The following is a 22,195-nucleotide window of genomic DNA, read 5'->3' on the forward strand; positions in this document are numbered from 1 at the left end:
CAGACGGACCGGAGACCAAGTAAACAAACTGATGGTCATGATGGATTCTCTACTCAGGGTAAGGGAGGCGCATGGCCTAACATCCAACCAGTCAAATCCTGGAAACTCAAAGAAAAACTTTATTTAAACCAAAAACAGAACAGGAAGGGGGAGGGGTCCAAACAGCAGCAGAGTTACAGAACGTCACGACGAGTCCGGACGCTGATGCACAGACGCTCCTTCATTTTCATTCCCACAGCGGTCCAAAGCATAAAACAGTCTCAAACGTTTTCAAGCAGAGGTGCATTCTGGGAAGCGGACGGCGCGCTTCCGGAAGCAGACGTGGTTCCTGAGGCCGGAGAGGCGGATGAAGCCCTTCCCGCAGGCGGCGCAGACGTGAGGGCGCTCGCCCGTGTGCGTCTTGCGGTGCCGCTCCAGCTTGGAGGCGCTGACGAAGCCGTTGCCGCACAGGTCGCACAGGTACGGCCGCTCACCTGTGTGCGAGCGCACGTGGCACAGCTTGGCGTTGCTGTGCTTGAACTTCTTGCCGCATATCTCGCAGGCGTAGGGCTTCTCGTCGGTGTGGATGGTCAGGTGTCTCTTGAAGGCGGACGGGTCGGTGACCCTCTTGCCGCAGGTGGGGCACAGGTAGGGCTTCTCACCTGTGTGCGTCCGCTTGTGGAGCAGCAGCTTGTCGCTTCCTCGGAAGGTTTTGCCACACAGCTCGCAGGAGTACGGCCTCTCGCCGGTGTGGAGGGTCTGGTGCTTCAGCAGGCACAGCTTGCTGGACAGACTCATGCCGCAAACGCCGCAGTGATACCCGGGAACCCCCCCGTGAACTCCCCCCCGGTGGTCCAGTCCGTCCTCCGGTTCTGAGTCCAAAGACGCCATCAGAGTTTCCTGTTTCTCAATGTCCTCATCGTACTCCAGCCGCTCTTCCTCCAGGATGATGACGGTCTCATACTCTTCCTCCTTGATCTCTGGAGGCTGGAAGACCTCCACGCCTCCTCCTTCTCGGAGCTCCTCCTCTTTCTCCTTTCTTCTTCTTTGGAGCTCCTCCTCCATCTCCTTCACCTCCTGCTTCAGGGAGTCTGGGAGAGACAGAGACGTGACCTGTTGTTAGACAGAAACGGACACACGTGAAGACAAAAACATTGTTTCAGAACCACAACATCAGTTCTTGATCTTTAGAACAGGAGTCCCCAAACTACGGCCCGCGGGCCGGATTAGGCCTATCAGAAACGCAGATCAAGACCACATAGAACGTGACTTTATTCAACCCTTCTGCAGTCTCAACGGGAGAGGATTGAATATTTATTTATTTATATTTATTTAATAGTGATTCTTCTTTGGCTCATTAGCTCTTTCAGCTAATAAAATATTCAGCTCTTTTTATGTTAGCATTGTCGGCTGTTTTGACCGTTACTAAGGATTTCTAGGCTATTTTGGCTAAATTAGATATTTTAACAGTTTTTTAGCTAATTTGACCTTTAGCTTATATTTCAGCTACATGCTACGTGCTTAGGCTAATCAAGGCTTTTTTAGACTAATTTGGAGCTCAGCTAATATTTTAGCTTCATGCATTTTACCATTTTTTTTTTTTTTGCTAATTTGGCATTTAGCTAACATTTCAGCTACATGCTAGCTGTTTTGGTTAATTTAAACTTTTTTTCAGTTTTAAGCTAATTCGGAGCTCAGCTAATATTTCAGCTTTATACTAGCCACTTTTAGCTAGATTATACATTTTACCTTTTTTGTTGCTAATTTGGCATTTAGTAAATATTTCAGCGACACACTAGCTGTTTGGGATAATTTAAACTTTGTTTTTTTTAGTTTTTTAGGATTATATGGCATTTTGCTAATATTTCAGTTAGCTATCAGCCTCAGGTAATGCTGTATATCTAGTTTTTAAAATGTTTTGCCATTATTTTTTTCTATGAAGATTACATAAATTAATTATTTAAAATTTCACTATGTGTGGCTTTTTGGAAAACTGTAAATGTTTATGTCTTGTTACACCTTTTCTGTTTGCCTACAAACTGACTCCGGCCCAACATCAGAGAAGAAAAGTTATGTGGCCCTCATTAGAAAAAGTTTGGGAACCTCTGCTTTAAAACACTAAATTCTGATTTTGAAATACCTTTTTTTCCTTTACATCAACAGTTTATGTTATTTCTAATGAATACGTTTTAAAAACTGAAGGACCAGATTGTTTTTCATCCTCCTGCTTGCACCCTTGACCATAAATTAGACTCCTGCCAATACTCAATAACTCACCAAAACTTGCATACACAAGTACCCGATACAAATGGGGATAGTGAATATCAAAAAATGATCTCATCACAGCGGTCAAAATCCTAAAAAAAAAATGAATGGGGTCAAAATCTCTTGTTGGTTCAAAAAGAATATTTCGCTAAAAAAACAGACATGTTGGGATATTCAAAGTAAATATTTATGAATTATGAAATAATTATGGGATGGCCACAGGACTGACATTTTGTGGATAAGTGTAAAAATTGGCGATTTTCGTAGTTCGTGTTTTGGTCGGTAGAGGGCGCACTCTTAAAATTAGTCTACCTTACAAAATAAAAACATTTGGTTCCGTCGTTTGTTTGCAGATAATTTTGTGGACGTGTGCTTTGTTTTTTTGTTTTGTTTTTTGTTTTGACTGAACTTACTGATTCTGTAAAGCTGAACCTCCGGTTTTAACGCGGCGTCGAGCATCTTTTGTTGCACCGCGAGCCGCCGCTTCAACTCCAAGATCCGATTCTCCAGAACCTGAAGCGTCTCTGCCCCGGCGGTTCCCATCTGCTCCCGAACAATCGCTCTGTAATCCGGGTCCGAAGACATGCTCCAACCAGCGGCCGGTGGACGTCGGAGCGCGAAGGGTCGGGAAGTTTTCACTCAACTCCTCGTCAAGCTAATACCCACTTCCGGTGTTAGCTTTCCGGTAAAAACAGTGAAGAAAACTCCACTTCCGGTCACTTCTTTTTTTGTCGTTACTTTGATTTTTGGACCAATTAAATAATAATAATAATAATAATACTAATAATAATAATAATAATAAGTGTGATAATACTACTACTACTAATAATAATAATAATAATAATAAATTTAGATAGAAAAGTGTTTTTAAAAGAATACACCATTCACCATTTGGGAAATTGTTGCAGAATATACACAATGTGGTCTAAAACGAGCAGCAGCATCCAGTCATCTGACTGTATAAACTCGTATGTTAATGTAAACTCTTATATTTGATGAAATAATCCAGGAGGAAAGTAAGAGACTGCTCTGAGGATGCTGGGACTCCAGCCTCTAAAGTGGGGCAATGTCGCCCTCGTGTGGCGATGTCAGGTATGAGAAAAAGTAAATGAAAACTAAAAAGTCTAAAATACTCAGAGATTTGTTTGTTTCATTGTGTTTATGTGTCTATTAGTTTAGTCTATCATTCTTTGTGTGTTTGTGTGGAGGGGATTGTGGGCATTCTATGGGTTGTATACTATTTTCTTTCTTTTTTGTGTGCAACATCTTACTTTGTTGTTTTTACTATTTGATTTTGTTTTCCTGTAAAGCACTTTGAGTGAAATGATTTGGAAAAGTGCTATACAAATGAAGTTTGATTTAATTGTATTTATTTATAATTTTTAATGTATTGTTATGCAAATTTATTTTTTAATAATTTTATTTTATTTATTTCATTTTATTTAATTAAATGTATTTATTTTTATTTATAACAGTTGTCTGGAGCCTGAGGCTCTGGATCCACATGCAGATCTTTTTTTCCTCCAAAATTCTAATGACTTGATTAAATAAAGCACTTGTTTTTTTTTTTTTTTTTTAGTTGACTAAGTTATATCGTTAATGTTTAGATTTTTAGCATGTCAGATAATTGAGCAAAAACAAAATAAAATCATATTTTCTGCTGCACAACAGATTCTTTTTGGGTCAAAGTTGGTATGTGGTTCCTGTTGGGTTTAGCAGCAAAAGTTTCTAATTAGGATTTTAAGTCTTCACAGAAACAGATTTTTTTTTTAATTCTAAGAGACACTAAAGACTTGGATATATAGGTTATATGTTTATATTTGTGAGTTCTATTGACTGAAAGGCTGTGTGGGATATGCGGCAGACTGGGAGTCGTGTTTTAATGTGATGTTAAAGTTTTTAAAAAATCCCAATAAAGATACGTTCAAGAATAAAAATAGAAACAGTAAATCTGATGGAATTGATCGTGACCTCTGATGAACACTCGGGTGGTCTGTCTGTGTCTAATTGATGGCTGTTGTGTAAAATCGCAGCAGGAGGTGGGAGTTCATGTGCTGCGAGGAGCAGAGCGCTCGCTGCTTCCTGCGGAGGCGCTCTGCACGCTCCTCCAGGAAGAGCGTTCTCACGCTGCGACCGAAACCACAAACACGACGCAGATGCAGGACACGTAAACACTGGAAGGAGGAGAAACCCGCGTAAATCACACAAACCGGGACGTTGTCCTCAACGTGGTCGTCCTGCAGGGCGGCGCGTGGGTCAGCGGGGCTACTTCCGCCTCTGGAGGTCAAAGGTCAAAGGGGAACATCTGCTTCAGTGCGTTTCTGGTGTTTATTGAACTCAGGGGACGTCGAAGCTCACGTATCGCTGTCTGTGCCGAGGATGGAGGTCATCCTCTTCCTGTCCCGGATTCCTGGGAAACACTTGCAGATGGGAATCTCCTCACTCCGACCCTTTCCTGACGTCCCGGCTCCATACACCCTGTCTTCCTCCTCTCTGACCCGCCCTCCACCTCCTCGAGGCCTCTCAGCTGGGACGCGGCGGCTAACGCAGTCCCAGGCTCTCTGTCCGGAATCTGCAACCTTTATTCCACCACAAACGCAGACTCGGAGGCTGGGAGCCCCGGCGAGGGCAGGAGTTCGGATCACTTTGTGGATTAGTGGGATGATGCCGGACAAAAGTGACGTGCGGAGAAGTTCTTCAGTACAAATGATGTAAACAAATGTGTGTTTGACCCTCAAGGACAGTCAGGATGCAGGAAAACCAAGGGAATCAGGATGATTGGTGTCTCATTTCCTTTGGGGGAGAAAGGTTTTATATTAAATCAAATAGAAAATTATTATTTATATTCTCAAACTTGAAGTCCTGGGAAAGTTTAGCCCTGATTTGAGTGAAGACATTCAATTAAAAATAGTTGATTTTTTTGTATTTTACACATTAAAAAGAATATTCATGTCCAAAAATGTTTATCAATGAAGGATTAAGAAAGTAAGAGGAAAACAACAAACTATTAAAAATTTATCACCACAAATCCATTGACCAAGAGGCCTCAGTGTCCTGGTGTAATATTTAACAGTGTGTCATCTGCATAGCGATGACAACAAAAGTTGTTCTTTGTAACCTGGGCCAGTGAGAGTATGTAGTAGTAGTAATAATAATAAATATTTTAAAGGTGACTTTCTCTGAATTTAAGGTTGTCAAACAGAGAAAAAAAAGAACAAATTTAAAAACACAACTCATTTAGTTCTAAACTGACTGTAGATATTAAATGGAAGTGACCCCAGAATGGAGCCTTGGGGAACTTCACATGTAATTTATGTTGGTTCTGATGTAAAATGACCAAATATCAGTACATCTTTTGTTCCTGTATGTTTTTCAAAGTAATCCAGGGGATCGAGAAATACAGACACATTTCACACCTCATTAGGTTTAGTGTGTTTTCACACTGCACTTCTGAGAGTGAACAGGAAGCTCTTGGAAAAGTCACTGGAATGTAGCTGTAATTTAAATAATGCTTGAAGTGAAGCAATAAAAAAATCTGAATTATGATATTAGTAGGAATAATATATTTTATTTGAAGGTACATATTTACATCTAAACCTGACATACACCATAAAATTGTACAAAACAGGTAAAGAATTTAAAAAGGGACAACATTTTTACGCTACAATAACCTAACCTAAATATATTTTACTTAAGTTAGTTGCATTTGCTATTTTTACCCACCAAACTAGTAGGATTTTAATTTCAAGGGATGCTTTTATTTTGGCAGGAATGACGCCATAGTCCAGCCCCTGTGTTTCTAAAAAATTGGGAAATGGGCGGGGCAAATATAGCCCAAAAAAAAAAAATCGTTAAGCAATAATGTAAAACCTTGCATGTCAATCAGCAGACTCAATTTCAAATTTCAATATAAAACTTATTTAACTTTAGTGGATATTTATTCAAACATCCATGTTTGTTGTTGCAAATATTTCTAATTTTCAAAATAAAATTTTAAACATTTCTTTTTATTTTAATGCAAAGTCTGTTAAAAACAATTGTGATTCCCAAGCACTTCCAGTTTTCACCCATCCTCTCTCTGGGGTTTTACTAACAGACTCACATGTAGAGGTGAAGGTAGCATTAACCTATAGCTAACATTAGCCTCAAGCTAACATTAACCTAACAGTAACATTAGCCTCAAGTTAACATTAACCTGAAGCTTACATTAGCCTCAACTTTATATTAGCCTCATCTAACGCTAACCTCAAGGTAACACTAACCTCAAAGTAACATCAGCCTCATGCTAACATCAGCCTCAAGCTAAGATTAGGCTAAGGCTAACATTGGCCTCAAGCTTACATTAGCCTTAAGCTAACATAAAACCTCAAGGTAACATTAGCCTTAAGCTAACATTAACCTCACAGTAACATTAGCCTCAAGTTAACATTAACCCGAAGCTTACATTACTCTCAACTTTATATTAGCCTCATCTAACGCTAACCTCAAGGTAACACTAACCTCAAGCTAACATTAAAATCAAGGTAACATCAACCTCAAAGTAACATCAGCCTCAAGCTAAGATTAGGCTAAGGCTAACATTAACATCAAGCTAACATTAACCTCAAGGTAACATTAGCCTTAAGCTAACATTAGCCTCAAGCTAACATTAACCTCAAGCTAACATTAACCCCAAGCTAACATTAACCTCAAGGTAACATTAGCCTCAAGCTAACATTAGCCTCAAGCTAACATTAACCTCAAGGTAACATCAGCCTCAAGCTAACACCAGCTCCAAGCTAATATCAGCCTTAAGCTAACATCAACTTCAAGCCAACATTAGCCTTCAAGCTAGCATCACCCTCAAAGTAACATTAGCTTTAAACATTAACAGTTAAGTATAAGCAACAATTTAAGACCCACGTGTCAATCAGTAGACCACGCCCCCATGAGGACAATAATTGAATGATTTGAAAATAAAACCATTTTAACTTTAGGGAATATTTATTCAAATATCCACGTTTGCATAGTACAAATTTCTAATTTTCAGAATAAAATAGAAAACATTTTAAATGCAAAATGTGAAGAAAAAAGTCGGGATTCCCAGACACTTCCTGTCTTCATCCTTCACCTCTGTGGTGTTTTCCTTACACTCACGTGCGCAGGTGTTGCAGCTCCTCTTTGTTCAGCTCAAAAACATTTAATCTGAAATAAAATATTACGTTTCCCATCAGATGCTCCGTTATGCTTCAGATTAAATTATAATCTTAAATAAACCATGAATCCTTTTGGCGGCTAAAAATACATCCATCGACTGCTGACCGCGCGCCATAACTGCGTTTGTGAGCAGACGCGACGCCAACTGTCATGCGGGCATTTCCTGTCACCTGCTCCTCAGCAGAAACCTGGAGGCTGGAAGACGCGCAGAGGTTCCGGATAGGACGTCCTGACCCAAAAGCTGCGTCAGAGATCGGGTAAGTCCGGGCTCCGGTTCTCCTTCAGTTCCTGCTGCAGCATCCTCTGCCTCCATCAGCTCCTGACGGAGGCGCAAAACTCTATTCAAAAAACCTTCGTGTTTAGGTTAACTCTGATTTCTAGTAACTTAATACATCTAAAATTGTTATTTTTGGTAAAGGATAAATGTATTAGTAAGAAATCTTCCTTTCGGCATCAGTAGTATTCATATATCGTGGTGTACTTGAGGAGAATCTTGGATGGATTCCTGCGTACAGAACTGCTCTCCTCACTGATTGAAGGCAGTGGATTTCATGGGACACTTTCTGGAAGTTTAGTCGTTTTGGGGATAACTCAGCGCGTTTTTCTATTTCAATTTAAGCCGAATTTTAGATTAAATTGCATTTGTTTATAAAAATCTAATATATTTTAAAATTGACTCCAAACTTATTTATATCTTTTAAAAAATGAAAAACCGTTATTTTATGAATAGCATTCTGGGACTCATTTAACGCGCGTTCAGGCTTCTTTCTGTTATTTTTCCATGAATTCGCGGGTTTGTTTGGCTTCTAATTCTCATGTTTACTTTAGCTTCTTTGACGGAATGTGATATAATTCAATTAGATTAAATGACATGCTTGAGTGCACTGACTCCAGCATCCCCCGCAGCATCCGTCCTTCCTTCCCCGCATCTCAAAGCTCCAATCTCGTGCTTGATCAGCGCGAGGATCATCCAGATTAAAGCATGAGCATTACACAAAGATCGTTTCTGATGCGGAGGATAGACGTGGAAAAAGGATTCGAGTTTGATTTAGTTAATTAATCCCCCCCCCCCCCCCAAAACGATAAAAAAATAAGTACAAGTCAATTTAAAATGGTATAAACTCAATTATTCTGTGCAATTTTATAAAAGTATATTAGATCTTCGTGATATTTATTGCCTTAACTTCCGGTTTTGTTTTCATGATTTGTGCTGTAATAGCGCGACTTTTTTACGTTTTGCGTCATTTTGGCAGCTGAAGAGGCCAATAATAAACTCATCATCTGCGCCAAAACTAGTACAAGTTTGGAAATCTGACACGAGGAGCGTCGAATCAAGTGTTCTGAAGACCCACCAACGCAACCGGAAGCTTGTAAAATCGTATTTTCAAAATAAAACACCCCATTGTAGCAAAAGGATAATAATATTTACATTTTTAACAAATTATTTGTCTAGGATTAAACTTATTTCTGAAAAAAAAGTGTTTTTCAAATAATTTAATTTCTCTAAATCTGTAGGTTCTGGTATGGACATATTTTTAAGCCTTTTAGTTTTTAAGTTTATAATATGTGTTTTTACTTTGAGTCTTATGTCAATTAGTATTAGTATTTTTAATGCACAATTACTGTACCTTTTATGTATGAATTTCTTTTTTTTCAAAGTCTTGTTTTTTGAACCTTGAGTCCATATTAATTAATTTTTCTATTCTACTCTATCATCTACGTTATGGAATTTTGATTTAAAACAGTTAGATTTACTTCATTAAAACTAAACATTAATTTTTCAATATATTAGTAAAGGAGTCAGTTTGGAAATTTTTGTTAGAAAGTATAAAAATTGGCAAATATTTTATTAATATGGTTTTCCATCAATTATTAGTATTTTTCATTAAAAAAATATTTTTAAATGAAATCATCTTTGTTGATAACTAGGCAATTTAATAGAGTAAACTGAAATAAATGTCCTGTGATGATTAGTAAGTAGAGACTGAGGTAAATAATTAAATCTGGAATAAATATAGAAAAATAAAATAAGTAAGTCATTTTACATTACCTTAGGAATTAAAGTGCATGCTAATGACTTAAAAAAAACTGTGTCTTCAGTAGAATTTTTTTTTCCTTGAGGGCATATAAATTTACAGGCAATGAGAATATTTGGTGCTCTTTTAAATAAAGAAAAAAAAACAAACTTTAGTTAAAAATCTTCATACTTTTAAAAATAAAAATAAGAATGTATTGAAAGCCAAATAGATTATATATATTTATTAAAAAAAAGTTTTTAGCCCCAAAAAAGACATTGAGAAATGAAAACAATGAAATAAAAGACGAGTCTTGTTTTGAAGGTGTGGACCGGAAGTTGCACGAGGCAGTAGCATTAGCTTGACGATTAGCGGTGAAAGTCAGCACCACCGAGCAGCTGATGCTTGTAACTACAGAGGCTAAAAATAATCAACTTTTTTGTTTTTTTCTTGCTCCAGCCTTCTCTGTGTTTTATTTCTCTTCCGTTTCTTTGTTCTCAGTTTTCTTTTCATCCCAGAATCCAGCGAAGTGGAATGAATCTTTGAGGATTAAGACTTTTTCTCGAGGTAAGACTTTGGAATATAATCCGGTAGAAGTCAAACGTCATTTAATTTAGGATTTTGTTCTTGTTCTCAGTCGTATGTGGTGCCTTTAACTTTTGTTAAAGACGCAGAAAATAATCAAAACAGGAAAAAAATCAATAAAAATTGAAGTGAGACAAAGTAAACAGGGTTTTTTGCTGGTTTTTGGACCTTTTCTCCACAATGAGGCACTAAAATTTAAGTCAAACAAATATGGCAACTTCTTACTTCCTGATTCTTATTTGTTTTCTATCTTATAACTAATCATTTTCTGACTATTTTATGAAATACTACCATCAAATGCTGTCATTGTCTATAGCTGGTAAAAGTTGTTTATGTATTCTATTTTTTCCCCCAGTTAATTATATTAATTTGTTCAGGTAAATGTTGTTTTATATGATCAAAAATTCATTTTTTTTTAATTATTTTCCTTGACTTTGAGTTTATATCCTCTTTTATTTTTAAGGGGTTGGTTTACAGCTACACTGTTTTTTTTTTTTTTTTTTTTTTTTTTTTTGAGGAAAGGCCTGACGCTCCATTAATTTACTTTTTGAGTTGTTAGATGACAGATGGAAGAACACTTCCACCCATTTTGGTCTGTTTTTATGTTATCAAACTAAAAGACAGTAAGGTTTATTTTGGTGCTTTTATTTTGAAAGTCTGTTAAAATAAAAACTCAGGTCTGAAATTTTACTTCACTTTGCCAAATTTTTTTTTAGCTTTGACACTAGGTGGCACATCTACTTTTGACCCATGATTGTACTTGAGAACTGGACTGAGTGACTCCTCCCCTTTTGGGCTCCAAACAGGAAGTAAGGAAGTTGCAATCCCATAGACTTCTATAGTGATATAAGCAGCTTTACTTTCCATTTTATTGGTCAGAATAATCATTAAATGTTCTTGATAATCCTAATTTTTCATATCGTTTCTGTATTTAAAGTCATAAACTGACCAATCAGATGCTTCAATAAAAGTAGGTGGAGCCTGCTGTTTGAAAGATAAGTTTGACAGATTCCCTGTATCCTGCTTTCAAGTTGTGGCTTTCCAGCGAGCTCAAACAACCTAGACTTATACAGTCTGTAAATTAGTTTCTTTATGTATATTGCTTAGATATTGGTTAGCTAACTTTCTATTTTATTGAACATTTTTCACACTTTTCAGCCTCTTTCTGCTTTTCTTAATTTTCTCTGCACTTTGTTTTTGAACCTTCTTAGCACAAACAATTTCACTATTTGATGTTTATGGTAATATTTCATAAAATATTTGATTACTGTTGTCAGAAAACAATTAGAATTTGCTACAAGACGGTAGACTTTCAATTTACTCTGCAGACTCTAATATTTTAGCTACTTTTTAGCTAACTTCTTAAGCTACTGTCGTATGTTGACGCTTCCTTTTTTCTGCTCATATTTCCAGACACTCGTTTGGTGGTTTTACATTTTACTGTCATGTTTTACATCAACATATTTACGTGAATTTTCTGTTGTCCTACAATGTTTTGGCTAACTGAGCATTTAATTATTTGAAACCCAAATAAAAAAAAATTGAAAAAATATTGGTGTTAAGCAACAAAAAAAACAAAAAACAAACAATGCTATTTTAAAATAAATGTGATTATTTTCTGCTTCAAATGTTCTGCTTTTTTAGGTTTAGAAACTCAAAATTTCAATTTGAAAACTTTTTTCCCTGTTTCAAATATTGTTTTCACTTTTAACTTTTTTTTGCTTTTTTTTTTGTTTTTTTTCGAACCTGAAAAGTCAAAAAGGAAAAAAAAAGATTTGAAACTGAAAAGAAGTTGAAAAAGACATTTTGAGTTTAGAAACTTAAAAAATGGAACATTCGAAGCTGAAAATAATCAAGTTTATTTTAGAATATCAAAAACTTTTGGACATTTTACATTTTTTTTGCCAATATTTTTTAAATTCATTTTATTTGGGTTTCAAATTTGCTCTATAAGGATTTATTATAACCTTTGTTGCATTTTGTAATTTTTCAACTGTTTTAAACTTTCTGTGAAAAAATCTAAAAAATTTTTTTACAAATTTTGTCTAGTTGTAATTTAGTTTTTTTCTTAACAATCTTCTCCTTACTTCAGCTAATTAACATTCAAGAACCTTTAAAAATAGTTTGTATTCATCATAATTTTTCAGCTCCTTCACCATTTTTGTCAAATCCAACATTTGAACTCCATCAGAGGAATAACATTTTCCGATGTTGGAATCTCTTTCGGCAGAAAACACTCGTTTGTTTTATAAAATGTGTCAACTAAAAACGCTGAGTAAAGTGTGGAGTCGTTTTCGCTTTGATGGAGTTTCATGTGAAATTACAGTATAAATTTAGCAATAACATTTAATAAAGACAGAAAACACATCTAAGGGTTTGAAAAGAGGAATTAGGGCTGAATCCCCCAAAAGAAAGCCAACAAGCTGCCTTGATTTGATTTCTTTTGTTAGTGTTCTTCATCTAAAGTTAACTATGAACAAAACTGATATGAAGCCAAAGAGAGAGCTGAATCTGACAGCTTTTTCTCCACTTTCAGACATCCACACTCTAGTCTGAGTTCATGTGGGACAAATGAGAGCATTTCTAAGTGAATAAAAAAGGGCTTTGGTAAATGTTTGGGAAGCATGATAGTTATTTCTATTTTAAGAAGGTTACGAGGAGGAGAACATTTTACTGGTGAAGGACACAGTTTTGTAATAAAACGGTGAAATAGGTCTCTTGTTTTTTCTCCTGTTTACAACAAATGTTTAGTTTAGGAATAAACTGGCAGATTTGTGAATTCTTTAAAAAAATTGTGAATAAAGATATGGACTTATTGAATTTGACTGACACAAATTAATGTGTGATATATATGAATCAGAAACAGAAAAAAAGTCATCCATACGTGTGTATTGATCGGATTAGTCTGGGCGCATTGATCATAAACGGAGTGTCATCAGCGTAAAACTTTGCTTTCCTGCAGACGTCTGTGGTTGGAGCTGAAGGCATGGCCTTTTCCTTTTGTGGCAACGACAAGAACATCAGTGCCTACAGCGTGGAGAAGGGCGTGCTGAACAACGGCTGCTTCGTGGACGCCCTCAACCTCGTTCCTCATGTGTTCCTGCTCTTCATCACCTTCCCCATCCTCTTCATCGGTAGGCCGTCCACTACTTTTCTGATGTAAAAATTTCAATTTCTTGCTTAAAATGATTCCTATACCCAAGAGCGACCTCACACGGTATCAGTTCAGTTCCCTAAAAAGCTTTAAGTCTCAGATTTTGGCGCCGAAGCAGCTCTAAAGTCGGGTAAACATTCAGAGGTGTGATTATTGCGAGTATAAAGGCAGTGTAGTCTGTGTTATGTGCTGTTCTGACAGGCTGTTTGAGTGTTTCCTGCTTAAGCCTCTTAGAGCTTCACCTTTTCTGTCAGAGTTCAGCGGAGCGGGATCAGAATGATTATTCAGCGCAGGAAGTGCCGTATCTCGGCTTATCTCAATGGTGAAACGACATGAGATTGATGTGGAAATTATCGGGTCACACCGCTGAGGTCTTTAGGACATAAAAAAATTAGTTCAGATTATAGACTCACAGTGTCTTGATATATAATCTCACCCATAAGAAAATAAGGTCTAGACTCTAAGGTGAGTCAGGGATGTTTATGGGAGTTTGCTCCGCTCACCTCAAGAAAGTGAAAGTTTTGGGACCACCCTCCGGCCATTCATAAATCCACACCCCTGGTCATTCTGAAACTCTATTAAAATTAACAAAAAATAAACAAAAGTACCCCCGTACAGCATAAATTCTTCTACAAAACTTCTACATTTTGTTGGTCTTCAACTTAAAAAGACTTCAGAAGACCCTTTGGAAAACTTTTTTCTGCTATTGAACCATTTAAGACAGGGGTGTCAAACTCATTTTGGTTCAGGGGACACATTAAATCCATCTGATCTCAAGTGGGCCGGGCCAGTGACATTATAGCAAAATAACTTATGGTCAATTTGTTATCTGTAGCTTTGTTTTGTTAAACTATCTGGTGGGCCGGATACGGCCAATGGGCCGTATATTTGACACCCCCTGGTTTAGGATGAATTAAAGTCTTCATATGACTTCCACTGAGCAGTCCGGTACGGTCCAGTCTGGTATTTTGAATGTTTCTATTAAGCCGGACCAAACCGTTCCATTTTCCATAGAAAAATGGAGCAGTCCGGCAGGGCCGGCCCTGGATATAGGTGAGCTAGGCGGCCGCCTAGGGCACCATTTACTGGAGGGGGTGCTAAATTCCAATGATTTTTTTTCTTTTCAGTTTGACACACAATTCATTAAAAAATTTTGCATAGGGCGCCATGCAGCCTAGGGCTGGGCCTGCGGTTTGGCTAGCGCTGAGCTAACGTTGTGATTGGTCCGTACGACAAAAATAAGCTCCAAGAAAGTGGCTTTATTCCTCTTCTCCGCCTGCAATCCTCTCTCAAACAACTTTAAATGCTTTGTATATTTGAAGAACTGAAAACCAAGGAGGAGACAATGAGCTGCTGCATGACTTCCGTTGTAGTTGCGTTAGCTTCACCCCACATGCGCCATGACGGTCCAACTTTGACAGGACCAAGCTGCTCGGTGGAAAGCTATAAATTTACTCCTGCACAGTAACAAACAGTGAAAATGTTTTTTTTTATATTGAACTCAATGGGAAGTCACCAGCTTCAAGTGGCTTTTTGAGAAACTGCAACGCTTGGTGGTGATGGCTTAGTTTAGGTTTAAGTAGTTTATCTTGCTTTAATGTTCATTTAGTTTTAGCCTGTAGTTTTGTACTCTAACATTCAGGGATAGAATCTTTTCTTGTTGGAGGAAGACAAATGCTGGAAGTGATGAAGTTGAAGTTACTTTTTTAAACCCAAATCACTTCCTGAAATCCATGAATCTGTAGTTTCTCGTGTTTGTTTTTCAGTCAAAAGTTTAGTTTTTATTATCAGAATTCATACTTTTATTGATATCAGTTTTAACATTGTTCCTCTGTATATCACCGATAGTGTGAAAGGTGTTTTTATAAGTTTTGACAGAAAAATCAATGGTGAATGGATGCATTTGTGAATGGAACCTGAACTGGTTCAGTATTTAAGCAGTGTTGGTTGTTGTTTAAATCCCTCTATTTTCTGCTTTGTCATTTTAAAGTCAATGGTGACTATTTTCAATAGGGACTATTTTCCTACACAAACAATCTGAGATGTTCTTGTCAAATTACAAACTGTACTAAAGGACAATTATGGGATGTTCCTTTTAGACATGTTAATGTACATATTTAGTTAAGCTGAGTATCCGATGTTACTCCAGTGGGTTAATGTTGTTACTAGTATTACTTTTATTCTCTGAGACAATACAGATCTGGACCCAATGTTTCCACAGTCGCGTTCCCATGCCAGTAGAGTTGTTCTGCGTTTCATGACCTCTGTGGGAGGCCCGGGACCTGGAAGGAGGAGGAGGTTTGGACTCTAGCTGGTTTTCAAACAACAGATGCATAAAGGGGGATGGGTAGTCTTCACTGTCTTCATATTTGCTGGGAAACAAGATAAACAGATTTAAGTTCCTTTGCTGAAAGTCGGCTTGGAGCCAAAAATGATTTTCATGATACTGAAGATAATCCTGGAGGTTCAGTTGTTGTCTCCATGTTCTTACTGTTTCCAGAAACACTTTGTCCTCTCATCCTTTATGTAGAAAGTTTATCTTTATTTTACAGGTTTTATGGCGAATAAAATTTATAGCAAAGTAAAGATAATTAGGATTTAATCAGTGAACAGTTTGATCACCTAAATGGATGGAAAACGTCTCCCCTTTGTTTGATTATTCTGGACCAATACTGGGCTATATAGAATGCTATACTGTATGTTAGTGTGCTCTTTATTGTGGTATTTTGTAACATGCTAAATGTTAGCATGTAAAGAGTTACTGGGCTACATCTTGGTAAGCTATATGTTAGTGTGCTATATGTAAGCATGTGGTATGTCAATATGCTACGTTTTGCATGGTACATGTTAGCTTGTGATGCAGTACCACACTATATGTTAGCATATGACATGTCAGCATCCAGTATATTAGCATTCTTTAAGTTAGCATGATCTATATAGTTATCATACGATATGTAAGCAAGTTCATTTTTAGTGTGCTATATGTGAGCATGCAATATGTCAACGATGCTGTATTTTAGCGTGGCACATGTTAGCATGGGCTATTTTACCAGGCTATATTTTAGCATGCTAATGTTTTTACGTGATATATGTTAGCAAACAACATGTCAGTATTCAGTATATTAGCTCTCCATACATTAGCATGCTATATGGGAGCATGATATATGCTACTGTACGCTATGTTTGCATGCTATAATATAATGTTTGCAATATGTTAGCGGGCTAAATTGCAAGCTTTAAGTTAGCATGCTTGATTGGATGCTAATGTTAGCTGCGCTATTATGTTTTCTTTTTTATCCTTTCAGCTTATTAACATAAAACATTTTTAAAATCTATCGTAAAGCAGTTATGCTGGTGCTGAGTTGGTAAGCAATTTATTTGGTAAAAGATGAGCTGAAGCTAAATGCAAGATAACGACCAAAGTTAACATAGAACTGAAATATAATTTCGTATTACTTTTCTGAATTTTTCACTACTTTTATTCTAGTTTTCCACAGATAAATGGTCTTTTTTTAATGTTTCTGTTTGGAAATGGTTTCATTTTTCAAAAGCAACCAAACCTTTTCAGTAACTTTAATATTCTGTGTTCCTCTGGTAGGGTGGGGCAGTCAGAGCTCCAAGGTCCAGATCCATCACAACACATGGCTCCACTTCCCTGGCCACAACATGAGGTGGATCCTCACCTTCCTGCTTCTGTTTGTCCACGTGTGCGAGTTTGCCGAGGGCATCGTCTCCAACAAGTGAGTCTTTCCATAGTGCTTTTTTTCATTTTGCTTTCATGCTAAATCATCGTTTTGTGTTTTGGCTTCTTGTCTGAAGGGTGATGAGCACCGATCACCTTCATCTCTTCATGCCAGCATTCATGGGTTTTATAGCAGCAACAACATCTGTGGTTTATTACCACAACATAGAGACATCCAACTTCCCCAAACTGCTGCTTGGTAAGAAACTGTTTTTTTAAAAGTGTTGAGTTTGATTAGATCAGATTATATGAAAATGTAAAAGTTTGTTTAGAGACTTTCTCCAGCCTTTACTGACTCTGTATCACAGTCCTCTTCATCTACTGGGTGTTGGCGTTCATCACAAAGTCCATCAAGCTGTGGAAGTTCACGGAGTTCGGCGTTGGACCACAACATCTGCGGTTCTGCATCACGACTCTGTTGGTGATTCTGTACGGGCTCCTGATGGCTGTGGAGGTGAACGTCATCAGAGTCAGGGTGGGTAATCCTCCTTCAGCCACTGAGGTTTCTGCTGCTTCTGATTACAGCCTCTTCTCAACACGCGCCGTTCTCTTTCCACTGTTTGTCTTTGTAGAAATACGTATTCTTTGCCAACCCTCAGAAGGTGAAACCACCTGAAGATTTACAGGACTTGGGAGTTCGATTCCTGCAGCCTTTTGTCAACTTGCTTTCTAAGGTACTTTGTCTAAACAATGCTGTATATTTGTGAAAATAACATTTAGTGAAATAACAATAACACTTTCCAGGCGACATATTGGTGGATGAATCCTCTCATCATCGGAGCCCATAAAAGGCCGATAGAGCTGAAGAAGATTGGGAAGCTCCCAATCGCCATGAGAGCCCTCACCAACTATCTGCGACTCAAAGACGCCTATGAGGACCAGAGGGTGAGCGGATGGAAAATTGGATCCACTTTTTACCCATTTTACCTGGTGTTTTTGTTAAAATGATCTTTCTCTTGGTTTTCCATCTATCACTGGTCTAACAGACCCCAGAGGATCCAGACCAGAACCCGTCCATCTGGCGCTCCATGTACCGGGCGTTTGGCCGCCCCATCCTGCTCAGCAGCACCTTCCGCTACCTGGCAGACCTGCTGGGTTTTGCGGGGCCTCTCTGCATCTCTGGCATTGTGAAGCACCTGGATGTGACGGAGGTTGTTTCATCAGAAGACAAGAAAAATGTGGGTGGAGCTACATACCTTTGGAAACTTTGGGTCCACATGTACCGAGACTTTTACCTCGTTTCCACTGAGCGGTCTGGTCCGGTATTTTGAGCGTTTCCATTATTAAGCCGCACCGAACTGTAACCTCTTTGGACACCTATTGGTTGTAGGACCTTAGAAAAACAGAATGGACCAGTTAGGGCGGAGCTTCTGTTCATTATGACAATAGACAGCACCAAACCAGCGCCAACGTTTCCAAACAGCTTTTGTAACTTCCCTAGTCTGTACTCCCCTTCTCCGCCTGCAGTCTTCTCTCAACAACATGAAATGCTTTGTATTTACAAAGTACAAAAACCCAATGAAACAAAAAGAGCTGCTGGATCAACACATTCTCACTCCCAACTCGTCACATTTTGGCGTTTGGTTAGGGACTCTCTGTGTCAAAAATTAACTTTTTGGGTGACTCCAACTTGTCGCTTTTTGACATGTTGGCTGTTTAAATGAAATCAGGTCCGGTACTGCGACGTGGACCGCCCTGGTATCCTGACCTAACCTTAACCTGGTACAGAATGCGGATCGGTACTTGATGCAGATTTGTACCACTACCAGATGCGGATTGGCACTGGGCGTGGATTGGTTCCAGATGTGGATCTGTACCAGTTCCAGAGGTGGTACCAGACCCTGACCCCGTTAGGGTTAGGTTACCGAGTTAAGGTACCAGTACTGGCTGCGTCCCGAGGTTCGGTTTTGCGTCTGGTACAGCATTCGTTACTACATCCATCAAAAGCAACCAGATCTGCATCCAGTACCAATCCTGAACGCAGATCGGTACCGAATGTGGATGGGTACTGGTACCAGACGCGGATTGGCACTGGACATGAATTGGTACTGGTACCGGATGCTGTACCGGCTCCAGACGTGGTACCAGACATGGACCAGGCTAGGGTTAGGATGCGGAGTCGTCCTAAGGATGCGCTCTGCGTCCGATACTGTGTCCAACTAAACGACCAGAGTCCGATCCGTATCCAGTACCAATTCTGAAAGCGGATTGGTACTGAATGCAATTGGTACCGGCACCAGATGTGGATTGGTATCAATTGTGGATTTGGTGTCGATTCTGGACCCGGTACCTGACGCGGACCAGGCTAGGGTTAGGGTTGTGAGTTGGAGTACCAGTCCCGAGGTTTGGTCTGCGTCCGATAACGAGTCTGACAAAACGACTAGACCCCTGATTTCACTGGAACAGCAGCATGTCATTAAATGGCGAGTTGGGGACACCTAAAACTAGAGCTGTCAGGCGATTAAAATCTTTAATCGCGATTAATCGCATTTCCAGAGTTAACCCGCGATTAATCGCAAATTTACATGTGGCCTTTTTTTAAGGAAAAAATGTGTGGTTCGTGGAATTTAACAGTTCTACATTAATTATGAAAACAAGAATGACAATTTTAATATTTTTCATCAGAAATACTTTATTTTGTAACATTAAATTGAGATAAACTTTCTTAACAATAAAAGGCTGTAACATAAAATGCCTAACAAAAGCCCAAGTGCAAGTGAAGGGCATTTTAAATTCAAAACTTCAATCAACGTTCAGTAAAATAAAATAAAAAACATCAAAAATAACATTTCCATAACACTTTCATGTTCATTTTTTATCAGGACCAAATCTTTTCCTCCTCTGCTGAACTACAGTAATAAATGAAATAGAGATGTATCATTTCCAATTAACTTTTGTTTTTTAAAACATTAAAGACTGAGAAAAGCGGGATACTCTGTGGATAGTTTGACAGTCTGTTACTGCCGCCGCGGTCTCTGGCTGCAGCTCAGCGGAGCTCACGCCATGAATATGCCGACAGACAGAGAGCTATGCTGGGGTTGGATCACGCTTAAACCTCCAGAACATTTAAAACGTCCCCCGGTGCGCTTGCTGTTCGGAACGTCGGGGGTCCGCAGCTCTCGGGACGCGGCGCCGGTCGCGAGCCGGTACCACCAGACGGGGTACTGGACGCGAACACCGGAGCCGGGTTAGGGTGCAGGAGCTCTCCAGGTCCTAGCGCCGGGCTGGTTCTAGCTAGCAGCTCGGTGTTTGGAGACCCGCCCGTGATCGAGTGAGAGCAGCCGGTGAGAGGACGATGAGGGACGCCCGCGCGGTATGGAAAGGCACGTATGAGAAAATCCCATTGACTGTAAAAATAATGGACCTATCGAGCTATGAGGTCCTCCCATTATATACAGTCTATGGAAAATCCGCGATTAATGCGTCAAAAAAATTGTCGGCGTCAAGCGCACGTCAGATTTGTCGCGTTTTTAACGCGACAAATCTGACAGCCCTACTTAAAACGTCAAAAAGTGACGTGGAAGGTTCTTGATCAAATGTCAACCTGTGACGACTCGGCAATGAGAATATGTCGGCTGGATAACCTCTATTGTTGTTGTTAGCTTTGCTTTTGCTGTAGTCACACTGCTATGACTCAAAGCTACACGATGAGTCTACATGGTCTAACTTTGAGTGGAAACACTCACCTGAATTGACCGGACCACCCTTAACCGGACCGTACCGGACCACTCAGTGGAAATGAGGCTTTTCTGTCTCTGTCCATAGCTGCATGTGTAAAATGTCTTTTATCTGTTCGAAGATCGGATTAGAATTGAACTGTGTACAGGGACCCTGAAAAACTTTATCTGATCATGACAAACGTTTACATCTGTTACACGTTCGATTGGAATAAGTCATTTTAACATGTCCAAAAGTTTCTAAAATACCTGAAACAGCCGTAGAAGAAGATGTAATGGAGTTATTTTGTAAACTCTCATGGCTGCGAAATTCAACCAAAATTCAAACCCAATACAGTATAAAGAGAAGGAGTTATTTCATGGTCGGCATGAGTCGCCCTGACTTTGAATGTTTTTGTTTGGGGGCAGAGATGACTCACGTCATATTTGAAAAACCTTTATTAAAAAAGCAAAATTTGTGACGGAAATCATGACAAAGATTCGTTGGACGTTTATTTTTCCTTTGGAGGCGTCATCCTGGAACAAAAACAAATATGAGACCAAAGTGTTTCCTCCAGGCGGGCCAGTTAGAGGTGAAGACAGATTCATGTGAGATCAGTGACTGCTGGTCAATTTGGGTGGTCCACTTGACCGTTGAATGAGTCAGGTCCAGTGCGGTGTCAGCGAGCCGTTGTCCTAGTCAACATGTTGTCGCCTGTAGGTGTCTGAGGCTGCACAGGAAGCTGTCATAGACCAACGACTCTACTGATGACTGCAGAAACATTTGCTTCCAGCTTGACTTGATTGAGTCTTAAATCACAAGCATAAAACGTTCTCTTTCTTTTACATTTTTAGTTCTCTCATTATTCTCTTTTTTCTACACACTCATTCTTTTACTTTGAAACACTTAAATTCCGACTTTAACCATGTTTTTTTATATCATAAAATCGTTTCCAGTATTTTTTTAAATTGGTATTATGACCTTTTTAGCCAAAACCAATAAGTCTTTTTGATTTTTAAGACATACTTTATGCAAAGCGGCAGTAGATCATTAGATTGTGGGCGGGGCTTCTGACACAGAGCAACCCACAACCCCCCACACACGCCCTTTCCAAATCGTTGCTAAGAGAGCTGTTTGTACACTTGTGTGACCTCAAGCTAGCATTGACCTCAAGCTTACATTAGCCTCAAGTTAACATTAGCCTCAAGTTAACATTACCTTCAAGCTAACATAAACCTCAAGCCAACATTAGCGTCAAGCTAGCATAAGCCTCAAGCTAACATTAGCATCAAGTTAACATAGGCCTCAAGATAACATAAGCCTCAAGCTAACATAAGCCTCGAGCTAACTTTAGCTTCAAGCTAACATAAGCCTCAAGCTAACATTAGCCTCAAGCTAACATAAGCCTCGAGCTAACTTTAGCTTCAAGCTAACATAAGCCTCAAGCTAACATTAGCTTCAAGCTAACATTAGCCTCAAGTTAACATTGGTCTCAAGCTTACATTAGCCTCAAGCTAACATACCGTATTTTTCGGACTATAAGTCGCACCGGAGTATAAGTCGCAGGGGCCAAAAAATGCATAATGAAGAAGAAAAAACCAT

General features: G+C 38.9%; 2 protein-coding genes across 8 annotated transcripts in view; one reads left to right on the forward strand and one right to left on the reverse strand.

The window, feature by feature from the left end:
- Nucleotides 1–2,976, reverse strand: part of LOC112159237 (zinc finger protein 239) — a gene marked incomplete in the record, with an annotated part of 3,737 nt that extends 761 nt beyond the window's left edge. The window contains 2 exon segments of the mRNA XM_024293186.2: nt 90–1,070; nt 2,658–2,976. Coding sequence (XP_024148954.1) covers nt 271–1,070; nt 2,658–2,829 — 972 coding nt within the window.
- Nucleotides 2,977–7,571: 4,595 nt separating this feature from the next.
- The window catches only part of abcc9 (ATP-binding cassette, sub-family C (CFTR/MRP), member 9), a 65,830-nt gene continuing 51,206 nt past the window's right edge, over nt 7,572–22,195 (forward strand). For 3 of the 7 annotated variants that reach the window (XR_002920479.2, XM_036210293.1, XM_036210296.1), the window contains exons 1-8: nt 9,767–10,022; nt 13,003–13,174; nt 16,793–16,934; nt 17,014–17,135; nt 17,245–17,411; nt 17,509–17,610; nt 17,681–17,821; nt 17,923–18,114. Coding sequence is in view for 5 of the 7 variants with exons in the window: in XM_036210293.1 (XP_036066186.1) it covers nt 13,027–13,174; nt 16,793–16,934; nt 17,014–17,135; nt 17,245–17,411; nt 17,509–17,610; nt 17,681–17,821; nt 17,923–18,114 (1,014 nt within the window). In the remaining 2 variants the exon portion in view is untranslated. Of the gene's footprint in view, nt 7,698–9,766; nt 10,023–13,002; nt 13,175–16,792; nt 16,935–17,013; nt 17,136–17,244; nt 17,412–17,508; nt 17,611–17,680; nt 17,822–17,922; nt 18,115–22,195 lie in introns of those variants that run through there. The other 4 variants (XM_036210294.1, XM_036210295.1, XR_002920480.2 and 1 more) reach the window with 4 other exon arrangements.

Source organism: Oryzias melastigma, linkage group LG23 (assembly GCF_002922805.2).
Source record: "Oryzias melastigma strain HK-1 linkage group LG23, ASM292280v2, whole genome shotgun sequence".
Lineage (NCBI taxonomy): Eukaryota > Metazoa > Chordata > Actinopteri > Beloniformes > Adrianichthyidae > Oryzias > Oryzias melastigma.